Source organism: Monodelphis domestica, chromosome 7 (assembly GCF_027887165.1).
Source record: "Monodelphis domestica isolate mMonDom1 chromosome 7, mMonDom1.pri, whole genome shotgun sequence".
NCBI classification, from domain to species: domain Eukaryota; kingdom Metazoa; phylum Chordata; class Mammalia; order Didelphimorphia; family Didelphidae; genus Monodelphis; species Monodelphis domestica.
In genome coordinates, this window is record NC_077233.1 from 151,518,960 (window position 1) to 151,533,917 (window position 14,958).

Consider the following 14,958-nt stretch of genomic DNA (forward strand, 5'->3'; position numbering starts at 1 on the left):
TATACACTTGCTCTTCTGATCGGTTATTAGCTCTGTGAGACTGAGCTTTTCTGCCCTCGAGAGGCTTCTTCTCTGCACTATTGATGAACTAGATTAAGTCAATTGAGCTGATCTACAGAGCTGAGTGTGCCCTGAGGCCAAAAGTGCCAGAGGCAGAGGCCCAAGATGGAGGAGTGGTGGGTTGAAGCCTGAAGCCTGAAACCAGGCTGCCCTCTCCTCCAACTGCCTCCCTGCCAGCTGTGGTCTGAGCCTGGAGCTTAGTTGTGGTAGCAAGGCACTCCATCCCAATGGGTCCCTTCACCCCGGATCCCACCAGCTGCCCGAGTCTCAGCTGCCCGAGTCTCTTCACAGTAGGTGGAGGAGTGGCACCAGGACCCTCCTTCTTTCTTTTCCTTAAACCCCAGAATTCAACCTTCTCTGCATACCTTTAACTTTGAATCAAGCAGGAGGGTCCTGCAGCTCTGTCTTGTTGGATTTGGTTTTCTGTCCCTCTTGAAGTGCTTTGTTTTTGATTGGTATGGAAGAGTTTTGATGGAGGAAACGATTTTTGCTGCTTCTAAGCTGCCATCTTGACTGCCCCCTCAAAATTGGACGCTAGTCAGAGGACTGCAATTGCTCGTTTGATTCAGTCAGTTGAATAACCTACACTGCCCTTCCAGTTATTTCCATAGAACTCCAACAGGACCCTCAGGAACCAGACTTTTGGAATGGTAATCATCAGAAGATGAGTCAGCCATTGGATTGTTTTTTCTTGGACAATCTATGACAAAGGTCATGTGTCCCTGAGGACCACAAATAGCATGGATTGGCTGATGATTTTCACCCTTTCATGATATATCCTCAGAGGGAGCTGGCAAAGGAAAGAGCATGGGGCTAATCTTGGAAATGCTTAGAATTCCTTGGTTTTTCCATAGCTCACACTTTTAGGGGACTAACTCAGCCATTTCTCAACATTCATTTCCAAGAGCCAAAGTTACTGTGAGTAAGAAAATGAAACGTTCTCCAAGCATTCCCTTAAAGAAATTAGCCTTGGGAACAACCACTTACCTAGAGACTAGGGCTATGTAGGCGTGAAGGTGAGAATGCCCATTTCACAAGTATGCTATGTTGGGAGGCCTGAGAATACCAGTGTGGGCTGGTAATGCTTTTATTTAAAAGTTACAGAACATATATATGGATGAGACTGGAAAAAGGAGAAAGGCTCAACAGGTTCTTTTCCACAAGTGGGCCAAGGAGTACAATATAAATATGAACCTAAACATGTAATTTATACATTATAAGCTTTCTGATGAGGAAAAGGGCCTGAACACTTACTCACTCTTCTCTGTCTCTCTCTCCTTCCCCCCCCCCCCCACCAAAGCAATTAAGAAAGAGGAAGAAGTTTTTGCTATAGTTAAGTGGTGAATGTGTTCAGACTAACAGTGGCTAATCATTAGATTAATGAAGGATATGGCCCACTAGTAGAGGGATTGGCCACCTTATAGTAAACATTTCATGGGGGAATGGAACTGGATCTTTGTCATCCAAAGATACCCTTTTTTCCCTTTGAGGGAGAGGGAAAGAGGTTCCCTAGGTTAATGTCTCTTCAGTCAGGAGCCATCTCCAGGTTTCATAGCATCTTTCTTAGTTGTAGTCAGGTAGAGTCCATTCTCCATCAATTCCTCAGATTCTATTTAAGCCTACTTGGTAGAGAAGGCTTACTGAAGAAGACCCTTGATACAATCCATAGAGCCCAAGAATATTAGACCTGGGAAAGGGGCCCTTATAATCATCTAATACAATCTTCTTTCCCCCTTAACTCCCTCTCACATATACACACTATTTAATAGATGAAGAAAACAAAGCACAGATAAAGGAAATAACTTGCCTAAAGACAGGAACAGAAGTGGATTTTCTGGTTGGGTCCTGATTAAGGACTGCACTTATATTCATTCCCCAGATGAGTAAGTTTCCCTCTCACCACCTTCTCTAAGATATATTGTCTTACAGTTGCTTCATTAAGTGAGAGGTCCCAAATAAAAGCCATTATGTATCAGGCAAGACTTGAATTCAGGTTTTTTGGCTCCAAGGCCAGCTCACTATGTCTCAGTAAGCAATAAAAGTAAAATGTGTAAAGCATAAACACAGTATAGTGTTCACTAACCCCTTCGCTTGGCAAAGCTCCATCTCATTTCATCCCCAATTCATGGGCATCCTTTAACAGCAAGGATAAATAACAGCCATGGATTTTTCCTTCTGTCACTTAAAGTCCCTCAAGTCATTGAGCTGCATGAATTTTTCTAGCAAAGGATTTTAGAAATGGAGGCTTGTCATCCTCATATCTTTTTTCCTCTTCTCTCACAGAAACACAGATCTAAAATTCATTTGTATTGAAGGTCTAGAAAACACTGACACCACAGTGGTTTTTAAAAAACAAAACAAATGCCAAGTCACCAACTGTTTTGTTTTCATGAAATAGAAAATTAGGAAGAGTAAAACCTTGAAATTCAGCTAACAGTCTTTCCCTTCCATTCCCCAAAGCCAACATTAGGCAAAGTAGGCCCAGAGAAAAATGGCAGTGCTGATACAGATGATCAGGTTGATATCCAGAATCCTTCTGACAAGAGAATTTTCTTCTAAGGAAGTCACGATAGGTTCAGATTTCTTCACAGATGTCTCATTAGCCTTGCTGTCCATTCCACAGAGCCAAACAATGACTTTCTTCACTTTGGATGATTTTGCAGTAACATTGCCTAAAACAAACAATCTACAGTTAACAAATAATGCCATGTTTTCCCTCTCCTGGGTTGAAGACCTCGCTGTGATGGTTGGATTAAACACCTCATTATTCCTGTTTCTCTAATCATAAAATGACAGCGGGGCATCTTAGAGACAGTGAAAACGATGGCTAGGAAGTCCAATGTGAACTCCAAGGACAGTGGATCCCCCTTAGCAGAGTCATGTGGTATAGAGGAGTGGGGCAATTTATAGGGGAATGTGGTATGGCTTAGGGTCCTCATTGAATGACCCCCTCTGCAACCAATTCCAGAAAGCCACATGCCCTGCCTGGGCCAGGAAAGACCGACAGAGGGAGGATCAAAGGGCATCCTGATACCTTCTAAACAACTAACTGTCCTCAGCAAACCAGTGTGAAATCGAGGGAACTTGACTCTACAGGACATGTTCTAATACAACCTCAGCAGCAATACTGCTTCCAAAAAGAGGGCTCATCCTGATGGAGATCCACTCTAGAGAAGGGCACAATCAAGTCTCTAGGTTGGAAGACAGCACTAGGAACTTTTAGCTAGTGAAACTGATGGGGACTCGGTACAGGGATATCTCTTGGGGATGGACAAGTGGGGCAGAAACATGATAGCTAAGGTTTATTGTCTCTAGTGACTTCAATGCAAATATCAGAGAACAGTTAAAAATGTCGGAAGATCTAGTTCAAGATCAAGAAATGAGAATAGACACTTATTTGCACATTTCACATGATTAGAGTATGACTCTTTTCATCTGGAAGTAAATTAGAGTGGGCTGGAAATGAGGAACACCCTTAAAAAGGAAACTTTTTCTTAACAATTAGGAAATCACGAGTTCCCACTATAGGAGTCGTGTCAGATTCAGGGGTTTATAAAAGGAAGAAATGTAATAAACATTTCTCTAGCACCTTCAGCATGCCAGGCACTGTGCTAAGAATTTGAGAAATAATATTTCATTTGATCCTCAAAATAATCCTGTAATGATTATCCCCATTTTAAAGTTGAGAAATTGAGGTAAATGGAGGTTATTTGACTTGCCCAGGGTAACACAGTAAGTATCTAAAACTGCATTTGAACTCAGACAGATCTTCTTGATTCCAGACTTAGTATTCTATCTACTATACCGCCTACCTGCCATTGGTAATGTACAGACTATCAATTTATTAGATCAAAGATCAAAATTTTTACCAAATTATAAGAAATAATAGAAATGAGGAGATATAGTGTGGAATCAAAGAAATTCTAAACTAATCTTTTTTATTCCCCCTTGAACCTTACCTTCTGTCATGGTACCAATTCTAAGATAGAAGAGCATCAAGGGTTAGTCATTTGAAGTTAAGTGACTTGTCCAGAGTCACACAGCTAGGAAGTATTTAAGGTCAAATTTGAATGTAGGGTCTTCTGTCTCTAGACCTGGCACTCTAACTACCATGCTGAGGAGCTGTCCTAAATGAATCTTTAAAAAAATAAACTCTCAATGCAGGAAAATGAGAAACAAGATAAAGGAAGAGTCGGAGATTCAGTTGTATTATTCTACAGATGTTTAATTAATATAAAGCAACGACCACAACAAAGAGGCTAAAACAATCTAAAAAACATATTTATTAGCCCCACCGCCCAGAGAGATATAGAAATAAGGCAATATTAGTATAAAGGCAGGGCAATGGATAGAGTACAGGGTCTGAAGTCAGGAAACTCATCTTCCTGAGTTCAAATCTGGTCTTAAACACTTTCTATCTGTGTCCCGGGGCAAGTCACTTAACCTGTTTGCCTCAGTTTTCTCATCTATAAAACGGCTGGAGAAGGAAATGGCAATCTACTCTGCTATCTTTGTCAAGAAAATCCCAAATGGGTCATGAAGAGTTAAAAATGACTGAGGGGACTCAACAACAATGAAAAAGTGTAGAGAATGAATTCATTTGTAAAATCTAAGAGAAGACTGTCAAAGATGATGGGCAGTGTAATCACATAAAACAGTGAGAAAGTAATAGGGGGCAAACCCAAGAAAATACAGCATACAACAATTGAAGATGAAACTCCAAGAATGGTGATAGACACCCCCCAAAAACAGCCTGATGTGCTCCAATGGAATAGGAAAATGGCACTAAAATAAAACAAAGGCCCAAAACAAATGAACCAGACCAAATCTATAGAATGGAAGTCCATATAGGTTGTGACACATTTTGAGGCTATAGAGGAGTTTTTAGCCTTTTTGTGTGTTGTGGAACCTTTTGGCAGTCTGGTAGAGCTATAGGCTCCTTTTCAGAAGTATTTTTAGAATGAAAAATCAATTATGCTGAAATTCAGTTATCAAAATATTAAAAGAAACAAGTTTAAAAATTCCAGATTAATATCATTTCTCCAGATATTTGAGAGGGGAGATACCAAATGATCAGAGAGAATTGTGTATTATTGCTACTGGGGCTGGGGGCTGGTGGGAAAGCAATGGAGAGTCATATCAAAATTCCCGAGATATATAGATAGATATGTGTGTTAAATACCTTCTTATCTCTACACATTCTTTAGAAACTAACACATATTGAAGGATGACTGATGAAAATATAAAAGAAGAATAGCAAGTTTTTGCAAATTTGCCATAGCAAATCATATCTTTACAGTCAAATATTTGACTGAAGAGTACAGAAAATAAAAAATCTCACTGTGTTTATTTGTTGACCATAAAAATAAAATTGAATTGAATGAGCAAAATGAAAAGGTTCTCCTCAAACAAGATGTCAATCATATGTATGTTAATTAAGATCCTAAAAGATTCCTTCATAGGCACAACAGAGATAAATCCTTTTGGCTCTGATGTGAAGAACATCTTATAAACCACCTAGAGAGGAGGGCTCTATAAATTGTGAGGTTCCCATGATGCTTCTCTTTGTGTATGACTGCTGATTGCATTAGTTGCAACATTTCAGAGCTTCCTCAAATAGATTATATTCACTCAAAGAATTTCTACTAATGAGTCACACAGGAAAAAACCAGATGAAAAATGTCAGACTATGATTTGTAGTTGGATGGATGGTCCATTGAGTTAGTCCATCTGTGTTGAAATATATATTAATATTAATAATGTATTAATATATTATTTACATTATTTTGAAAGGCAATGAAGATGGACAGTAAACTGGGCCCAGAGCTGAATAGCAGGAAAAAAGTGAGCTGGATTATCTGTTAGAAATGTACAGCACTTTCAATGAGCCCAAGCTTCTCTCTGAAACAGACTTGTCTTGCTAATGACAGTATTCTTTAAAGGATGCTAGGTGGCTCTCAGTTATGAAATAGTGTAATCTATAAGGAGTCAGAATTAAGCAAAGGGAAATGGAGATTTGCATGTTGGGTATAGACTGTGGATTATTACCAACAATTTATTGTGTGTATAAAGCAGTGTAAAAGATATTCAAGAGATATATCTGACTAAAGGAGATGGGCTGCTCCTGTAGCTAGAGTAAAAGTAGCTGGTAAGCCCAGCATTGTAAAGAAATCCTCAAAAAGGCAACCAGAACAATGGGTGGCCTCCTGTGAAATGTGCACCTGGACAATGGTGCTCTCCATCTGTGAGTCCCCAGAGCCAATGAAGTGTGGAGTCATGAATAATTGACAGTACTTAAAAGATTTCGCCAGTATGGATACTTCTCCCAGATGTAGAATCCAACCTCTTTCTACCTTAGGAGATGGCTTTCTTGAGCTCTTGCTGGCCAACCCTCTGGAGAAAAGCTTCTTCATCCAGAGACATCGTCCTTTGTCAGCTTCTTAAGCTAAAGCCTTTCCTTCTGGGTGTAGGTCCCACTTTTGATACTCTGGAGTAACCTTCAAGAACCTCTACGCATTGGTCACATGGAGGAGGGGCTTTTACAAGGGTCTTTCATCTATTCAACCTCATTCGTCCCTTCTAACACTAACTGTATTTTTACAAATAGGAAAACTCATAAAGGCTAAGTGCCTTGTTGAGGATGTGTAGCCCTAGTAACAGGCAGTGCCAGATTAGATTGATCCTTGAGGACATCAGATTCATGGACTTCTGTGGCCTCACAGGCCATAGGATTAGATCCTAAGCCATGAATCTTCACTGGATGGCCATACCCGAGTCTCTGTGAAGATCTTGTTTATCATAAATCACCAAAGGGGATTGCGAAAAGCCCCCTCACAACAGGAGTACCAAGGCAAAAGGGAAAGAGAGAAAGGTTGCAGATATTTGGGAAGAGATTCAACCTATCAGAATGGAAAGAAACAATTCTGTAAAGAACGGTATAAGAAGTGGTGGGGCGTGGGGGGTGCAGCTGAGTGGCTCAGTGGATGGAGAGCAAAGCCTAGAGATGGGAGGTCCTGGGTTCAAATCTGGCCTCCAACACGTCCTAGCTGTGTGCTCCTGGGCAAGTTACTTAACCCAATTGCCTAGCTCTTACTGCTCTTCTGAACTGAGATCCTTGCTTGATGCATGGAAATGGTCCTTGAAATCATGGGAGCCAATGAGTCTAAGAGCCTCAGGAAATCTCATTCTTGGACTGTGAGAGGTGGGTAAGAATTTAGTATAGAAGACTGAGGAGTGCTGTGGTATATAATAGAACATGTAGATGTTCAAGTGAGAGAGATGAGAGTTTCTAGGAGGAGGTGATGGTCAAAGGTGTTAAAAACTGCAGAGGTCAATGAAGATGAGAAAATCATCGTGGCTAATTAAGAAATATTTATAATATTTGAGAAATTTGAGTCAAGTTATGGGATCAGAGGCCATATTACAAGCAGTTGAAAGATTGGAAGTGAAAAGAGGAAACGGTGCAGGAAGAAAAGTGTGAAAGAGAGGAAAGCTGTCATGATGGTTTGAGGAGTCATAGTATCAAGTAAAGGCTTTTAAGATGGGAGAAACCTAGGCATATTTGTAGGCAGAGATCGGTTGATAAGGAAAGACTGATAATGAAAGAGGCAAAGTGATTGCAGGAACAAATTCCTAGAGAAGATGGGAAGAAATGGGATCAAGGACACAATAGGAGGTGTAATCTTTGTCAGGGAGAAAGATTGTGTCTTCCTCAGAGACTGGAATAGAGGAGAGAATAAAATAGGTGAGAAGAGGAAGTGCATTGTAGGTCTTTTTTCAGTAAAATTGGAACCCAGAGTGATTAGAGGAATTTGAGGAGGGAATAGCATAGGGGATTTGGGGAAAGGCAAGGTGTAAGTGTTGTGATGGTTTGTTCTTGGAAGAATAAAAGGTTTGTCTTGTAGCAAGAAGGGTGTATCCAAGATTATTTTTAAATGACTCTCTATTCTCATTTACTGCAGATTAACCCAGCCAGCCCTTTTCATTTTGTGAGATTCTTGCTTACATTTTTTTTACGACTTCTCAACAAAGTATAAAATAGGGGCAATTGGTATCACAGTGGATTGAGTGCTAGCCCTGGAGTTAGGAAGACCCCAATTCAAATATAACCTCAGATATTTTCTTCTTTTGTCCTCCTGACAAAGTCATTCAATCTCTGTTTGCCTCAGTTTCCTTAACAGTAAAATGAGAATAATAATAGCATCTATCTCCCATGATTGTTGTCAGGATCAAATGGAATGATAATTGTAAAGCACTTAGCATAGTAGATGCCAAATAAATGTTAACTATTATTATTATTATTATAAACTTGATGTTCTGGAGAGCTTGTAGGTTTATTTTACATCTTTTGGGTACAAGTTCTAGAGCACTTTACCCTGTTATCTTTTATTTTTAACATGACTTAATCTACTTTTTGGGGTCACATTTCTTCTCTGATAATCCTTTTTATCAGTTCTTTTAAAGGTTATCATTGAGAATACAATGCAATCTATTTGTGCCCTTCATGTATCTCTTTTACCCATTGAGTCACCTGATACTTAAGTTGTTTAAAAAAAATTATTTTGAACTCTCTCTTGCAACAAGGAAGCTTTGTTAAAACAAAACCTTGTCTAACAATGTTTATTCAGTTATAGGCCATCACCTCTTTGCCAAGAGGATTGTTGTTTTTTTACTACCAGTACTCTGAAGTCAAGCTTGGTCATGGGCTACCTTGCTCTAAGCTTCGGCTGAACAGATGGAAGAAACCAATAAGAAGGTTCAACGGCTGAGATGGCGACGCAGCAAAGCACTGTGGAGTGCTCAGGGCGTGTTGGAGCACAAAGGACAACACGGCCATCCAATGCAGCTGAGGAAGTCTCCAGATGTAATGATTTTTTGTGCCAATGGACCCAGGCTTCCAATGCCGAGAGAGTGGGACTGTCTCTGTGTATCGACTTTTCCACTTAAATCTCCTTCACGTACAAGTATCTTTGTGCACACTCATCTATACACCCTAGATGAAAACGCACAAAGACAATCGTCATCCTTGGTTACCAAGAGACTACTACTACTAATGCTCTTCTGCCTTGAAACCAATATCAATATTGATTCTAAGAGAAAAGGAAGAGGTTTTTCTAATTGTTTATAAAAGCTTTTGAGGGCTTCTTTTGTCATTATTCTATTCAATCCCAAATGTCCTTTTTTTGACATTTTATTTCAGTCTGGATTCTTGAGGCTTGAGCGGGTAGTAAGTAGACAAGGAATATTGGGCTCACTTCTTGGAAGAGGGACATTGACTCCCCTAGGAAGGAAGAGATTTGTCTAACATGCTCTTTCGGATCAAACTTTAACTGAGTACCCAGGTGTTCTGATTCCAAATCCTGGGTCCTAATTGCCAGGACATTCCTTCATAGCACAAAATAATTCAGGTCTGCATCTTTAAACAAAAAAATTTTTAAAAATATATATTTAAATTATCCCTTTAATTAATTATTGTTAAAATAAATATTAAATAAAATATTTTATTTGAACATTTGAAAATCATCCCAAAGTAGGAAGTTAAGGGTTAACTTACAGCTTTGAGGTTTAGAAACAGTGTCCTGGGAGATCTCAAAGTTGGCGCTGGTGCTTCTGCCCTCGGCGGTCTCGCTCTTCGAGATGCTCAGCGGTAGAGGGTCTGCTACTACCTGTTCCTCTTGGATCCAGGGATCATGGCGTGTGAACCAGGTCAAACGACTGACCTTGGGGGGTGGGGAGAGGAAGCAGCCTGTGAGGAATTTCCCAGGTTTTTCCCAGCTCATACTATAGTCTGTACATCTGCCTGGGAGTGCTGCTGCCTGTCCCACTTTCTAATGCCTTCTAACCACCAGCAGGAACTTGCTTTCAGGGCAGCCTTGGGTGGCGGGGAGAGGGAGAGCATCCAGATCCCCTGGAAGACTCCCTGGCCTTGACCAACCTCATCCCCCAGGAGGCCAGCTGGCCAGAATTCCACAGCCAAAGCCAAACGTACCATATCTTTGGAAGGCGGCTCTGTGAACCAACTCACTGTGACCACAGTGGCCAGTGTGATGATGGACAGGATCATGGAGAAGTAGAGGTAGTGAATGTACTTCACCACACCTGGACGCTCATCCACCTGGTCACATCGGGGCTGCACATAGATGAAGTCCAGCACCAGCCGGATCATGCCTACGAACAGGCCCACCAGCAGACCCCAGAAGGCCCCCTGTCAAGCAACAGAAAGTCAGCTTAGAGTCCAGCATCCTAAGCTTGCTCTTCCCCAAATGGAGAAAAGCAATGAATGCCCCCTTACACCTTTTGCTGTGCTTTCATGTTTTCTGTCTTTTCTAGCTCTGACATTCTAGGATGGAGGCAGCTGGGTAAAGCAAGGGGCTCGGAGACAGGAATCGCTGAAGAGCCGAGTTCAAATTTGATCTTAGATGTTTCCTAGCTGTGTGACCCCAGGGCAAGCCATGTAACGCTGTTTGCCTCAGCTTCATATCAGTAAATTGGAAATAATGATAACACCCTTGAGTTTTTGTGAAGACCAAATGAGGCACTTAGCACAGGGCTGGCACATAGTAGGTGTTTAACAAATGCTTGTTTTCTTCCTTCTTTTTTTTCCCTTACATCTAAGTTCTAAGATTTTATGCTGGCTGAGAGAGAGAAATTTCATTTAAAATAATTCTAGATGATGTAAAATACATGGGAATCTACTTGCCAAGCAAACCCAGGAATTATATGAACATAATTATAAAACACTATTCACACAGAGTCAGATCTAAACAACTGGAAAAATATTTGTTCATGGATAGGCCAAGCTAATACTCCAAATGATAATTCTACCTAAATTAATTTACTTGTTCAGTGCCAAATAATTATTTTATAGAAATAAAAAATAAGGGGGCAGCTGGGTAACTCAGTGGATTGAGAGCTAGCCCTAGAGACAGGAGGTCCTAGGTTCAAATCTGGCCTCAGATACTTCCCAGCTGTGTGACCCTGGGCAAGTCACTTGACCCCCATTGCCTAGCCCTTACCACTCTTCTGCCTTGGAGCCAAAACACAGTGTTGACTTCAAGACGGAAGGTAAGGGTTTTTATTTAAAAAAAAAAAAGAAATAAAAAATAATTACAAAATTCTATCTGGAAGAACAAAAGGTCAAGAGTATCAAGGGAATTAATGAAAAAAAAATGAGAAGGAAGGTGGCTTATCAGTAACAGATCTCAAACTGTACTATAAAGCTGTAGTCAAGAGCTTGGTACTGGCTAAGAAATAGAGGTAGATCAATGGAATAGATTAGATACACAATATACAGGAGTAATTGACCTTTGATAAACCCAAAGATCTCAGCTTTGAAATAAGAACTCACTGTTTAACAAAAACTGCCGGGAAATTTGAACAACAGTATGGCAGAAACTAGGTATAGACCAATATCTCACAACCTCTACCAAGATAAGGACAAAATGGGTATATGATTTAGATATAAAGAGTGTTATAACTAAGTTAGAGGAATATAGAATAGTTTACCTGATAGATCTTTGGAGAAGGGAAGGATTTATGACCAAATAAGAGATAGAGAACATTATAAGATGTAAAATGAATCATTTTGATTATATTAAATTTAAAGGTTTTTTTACAAACAAAATTAATGTAACCAAGATTATAATGTCCTCTATAGAGCTGAGAACCAAGTCAAATTTATAAGAATATAAGCCATTCCCCAATTGATAGTCAAAGAATATAAGCAAGCAGTTTTCAGATGAAGAAATCAAAGCTATCAGTAATCATATGAAAAAAGGTTCTAACTCACTCTTGATTAGAGAAATGCAAATTAAGACAACTCTGAGGTACCACCTCATTCCTATCAGATTGGCCAATATGACAGTAAAATGGTAATGTTGGAGGGGATGGCAAAATTGGGACACTAATGCATTTTTGGTGGAGTTGTGAAATGATCCAGTCATTCTGGAGGGTAATTTGGAATTATGTCCAAAGGGCCATAAAATTGAGCATGCCCTTTGATCCTGTAATACCACTTCTAAGTCTGATTTACAAAGATATAGTAAAAAAAAAAAGAGGGAATGGGCCTACTTGTACCAAAATATTTATAGCAGCTCTTCTTGTAGTGGCAAAGAATTGGAAATTAGAGGAATGCCCATCAATTGGGGAAAGCCAAACAAATTGTGGTATGTGATGGTGATGGGATACTATCATGCTATAAGACATAAGATGACTTTGGAAAAAGCTGGGAAGATCTATATGAAATGCTGCAGAGTGAAACAAGCAGAACCAAGAAAAACATGGTAAATAGTAACAGCAGTATTGTACAACTGTGAACCACTTAGCTACTCTGAGCAATGCAATGATCTAGGACAGTTCTGAAGGACTTATGATGGGGAACGTTAACCACCTAGAGAAAGAACTGTTGGAGTTGGATGGATGAAGATCGAAGCATGCATCCTTCACATCAGTGTATTTGGGGGGGATTTTGGTTTTGTCTGAGTGTGCTCTTACAACAATGACCAATATGGAGGTGTTTTGCATGATAATATATGTATAGCCCAGATCAAATTGGTTGCTATCTCTGAGTGTGAGGGAGGGGGGTGATAGGGAGGGAGATGGTTTGGATCTTTTAATTTTGGAAAATGTATGTTCAAAAGTATTATTACATGTAGCTGGGAAAATAAAATATCTTTGAATTTAAAAAAAATTATCATGTTGTACCAAACCAATTTTTAAGCTAAGGAATAAATAATGAAAAAAAATTATGCTGTCCTGAAATTCATTCTGATTCTTATATTCTCTATTCTATGTTATAAAGGCCTTGCTAGTCTTGAAATCCTAGATTCTATGTTCTGTGGTCTTTTCCAGGGCTGACATTCTATGTTCTTAGTTGGGGAAAGAGATTGAAAAAACTAGGAAATGCCACCCTACCCAGCCTTGAACCAATCCATTCATTAATCAACAAGCATTTAGTAAGGGGCATACAACAGGCTAGATGCTTGACCTGTATGTAGGCTACAAAGATAAAAATGCGATAGATTTTGCCCTCAAAAGGCTTACATTCTCCTAAGGAATTCTTAGCATATTCCCATATAAGTGAGTACAAGTCATATAGGAAATAAATATACAATGAATTGTGGGTATAAGGTTGGGTGAGGGAACCAAGAAAGTCCTCTTAAATGAAGTGGAATTTGTGCAGAGCTTTGGAGGGGACAGGGAGAGTGAAGAAGCAAAGGTTGGATAACCCTAGGTCATGGAGGGAACTCCTTTTTAAGGTATGGATTGGATTAATCAACTTCTTCTGAGGTCTTCTCTAATTCTAAAATCCTGAGATTTTGCAGAGGTTTTTTCCTATCCAGAAGTTTTATTCATTTCCTTCCTTCCTTCCTTCCTTCCTTCCTTCCTTCCTTCCTTCCTTCCTTCCTTCCTTCCTTCCTTCCTTCCTTCCTTCCTTCTTTCCTTCCTTCCTTCCTTCCTTCCTTCCTTCCTTCCTTCCTTCCTTCCTTCCTTCCTTCCTTCCTTCCTTCCTTCCTTCCTTCCTTCCTTCCTTCCTTCCTTCCTTCCTTCCTTCCTTCCTTCCTTCCTTCCTTCCTTCCTTCCTTCCTTCCTTCCTTCCTTCCTATCTTCCTTCTTTTTTCTCCTTACCTTTTGCCTTAGTATCAATTCTAAGACAGAAAAGCACCAACGGCTTGGCAATCAGGGTTAAGTGACTTGTCCAGAGTCACACAGCTAGGACATGCCTGAAGCTAGATGTGAAGCCAAGTCTTCCCAACTGTGAGCCTGGCACTATGCTACCTAACCGTCCCCTATTTTCTTTTCTCCAAGATCCCTACCAGTTTTGATCATCTGTGTTCTCAGACCCACTGGCCCCATTGCAGCTGTGATATTCTATATGCTCAGAGACCTTCTAGTGGCCACATTTGATCTCCCAAAAGCCCCCTTTCAACTTTGATGCTAGATGATTTTACAAACATAGAATTCACAAATTCTACCTTTTCATTTGTTCGCTTCCAGAAACAGCCCAAGATGAAAACAATGGCCACTGGAGGCTGCAGGTAAGAGCTGATGGACTGGATATAAATGAAGAGCTGACCTCCTTGGCTCGCCTGCACCAACGGGATCCAGAGGATGGACACCACAACCAGCAGCAGCACAAACACTCTGGTCCAGCCAGACCCCACCCAGAAAAAGGTCCAACATTAGCTCTCCCTTCTCTCCCCTGACCCATTCCTGGGGAAAGTCCTCCCTCTACCCACTAAGCCAGAAAATTGTGGGGTCAGCCTTGGAAGTCAAGATGGTTGGGGTTGGGGGATGAAGGTAGGAAACCTTTCAAGTCTGTCATGGAGGTGCTTATTTGCCAGATTTTGCATGCTTCACATGTGATGTGTTTAATGTAATAATGCAAATATTCTTTAGTCTGTTCTTTCCTCAGTCTCAAGGTTAGTGGCCTCAACCCAAGAATGCCTCCTAGTCTGGACAACTGCCAAGATATTTCCTGTGTCTGAAAGAACTCCCTTCCACCTACCCCATGATGGCAGGGGTTGCTAAAAGTTCCCACTCAACCACAATAGTAGAATTACTGATGGGGTTCTACCTCTAGGAACTTGAAGTATCTTTCAGCTCTGTTTCATCCCTTCCAGCCAGCATGGATTGTTCCCTTAGCCTCCTTCCATAAAGGCTATAGGATTCTAAAGAGGGTCAGGGTTTGCGGGGTGAGGTCAGCATCATCCCCTCACCTGCCCACAATCATGAGTTCCCATTCAGAAGATTTGGGCCGAAAATGGAGCCAGAGATCCATAGTGAAGATGGTACTGGAACTATTAAAGATGGAGGTGAGGGAAGACATCAATGCAGCCACCATCACGGACATCATCAGTCCCCGGAGCCCTGGGAGGCAGAGGAAAGACCACAAGTTCC

General features: G+C 40.6%; 1 protein-coding gene across 2 annotated transcripts in view; it reads right to left on the reverse strand.

Annotated features, from left to right (window-relative positions):
* Positions 1 to 1,131: 1,131 nt before the first annotated feature.
* The window catches only part of SLC5A11 (solute carrier family 5 member 11), a 75,288-nt gene continuing 61,461 nt past the window's right edge, over positions 1,132 to 14,958 (reverse strand). For both annotated transcript variants that reach the window (XM_007499035.2, XM_001368677.4), the window contains exons 13-17: positions 14,778 to 14,928; positions 14,034 to 14,202; positions 10,049 to 10,264; positions 9,614 to 9,779; positions 1,132 to 2,732 (exon numbers count right to left, since the gene is read on the reverse strand). In XM_007499035.2, the coding sequence (XP_007499097.2) occupies positions 2,527 to 2,732; positions 9,614 to 9,779; positions 10,049 to 10,264; positions 14,034 to 14,202; positions 14,778 to 14,928 (908 nt within the window). In that variant the 3' untranslated portion in view covers positions 1,132 to 2,526. The remainder of the gene's footprint in view (positions 2,733 to 9,613; positions 9,780 to 10,048; positions 10,265 to 14,033; positions 14,203 to 14,777; positions 14,929 to 14,958) is intronic.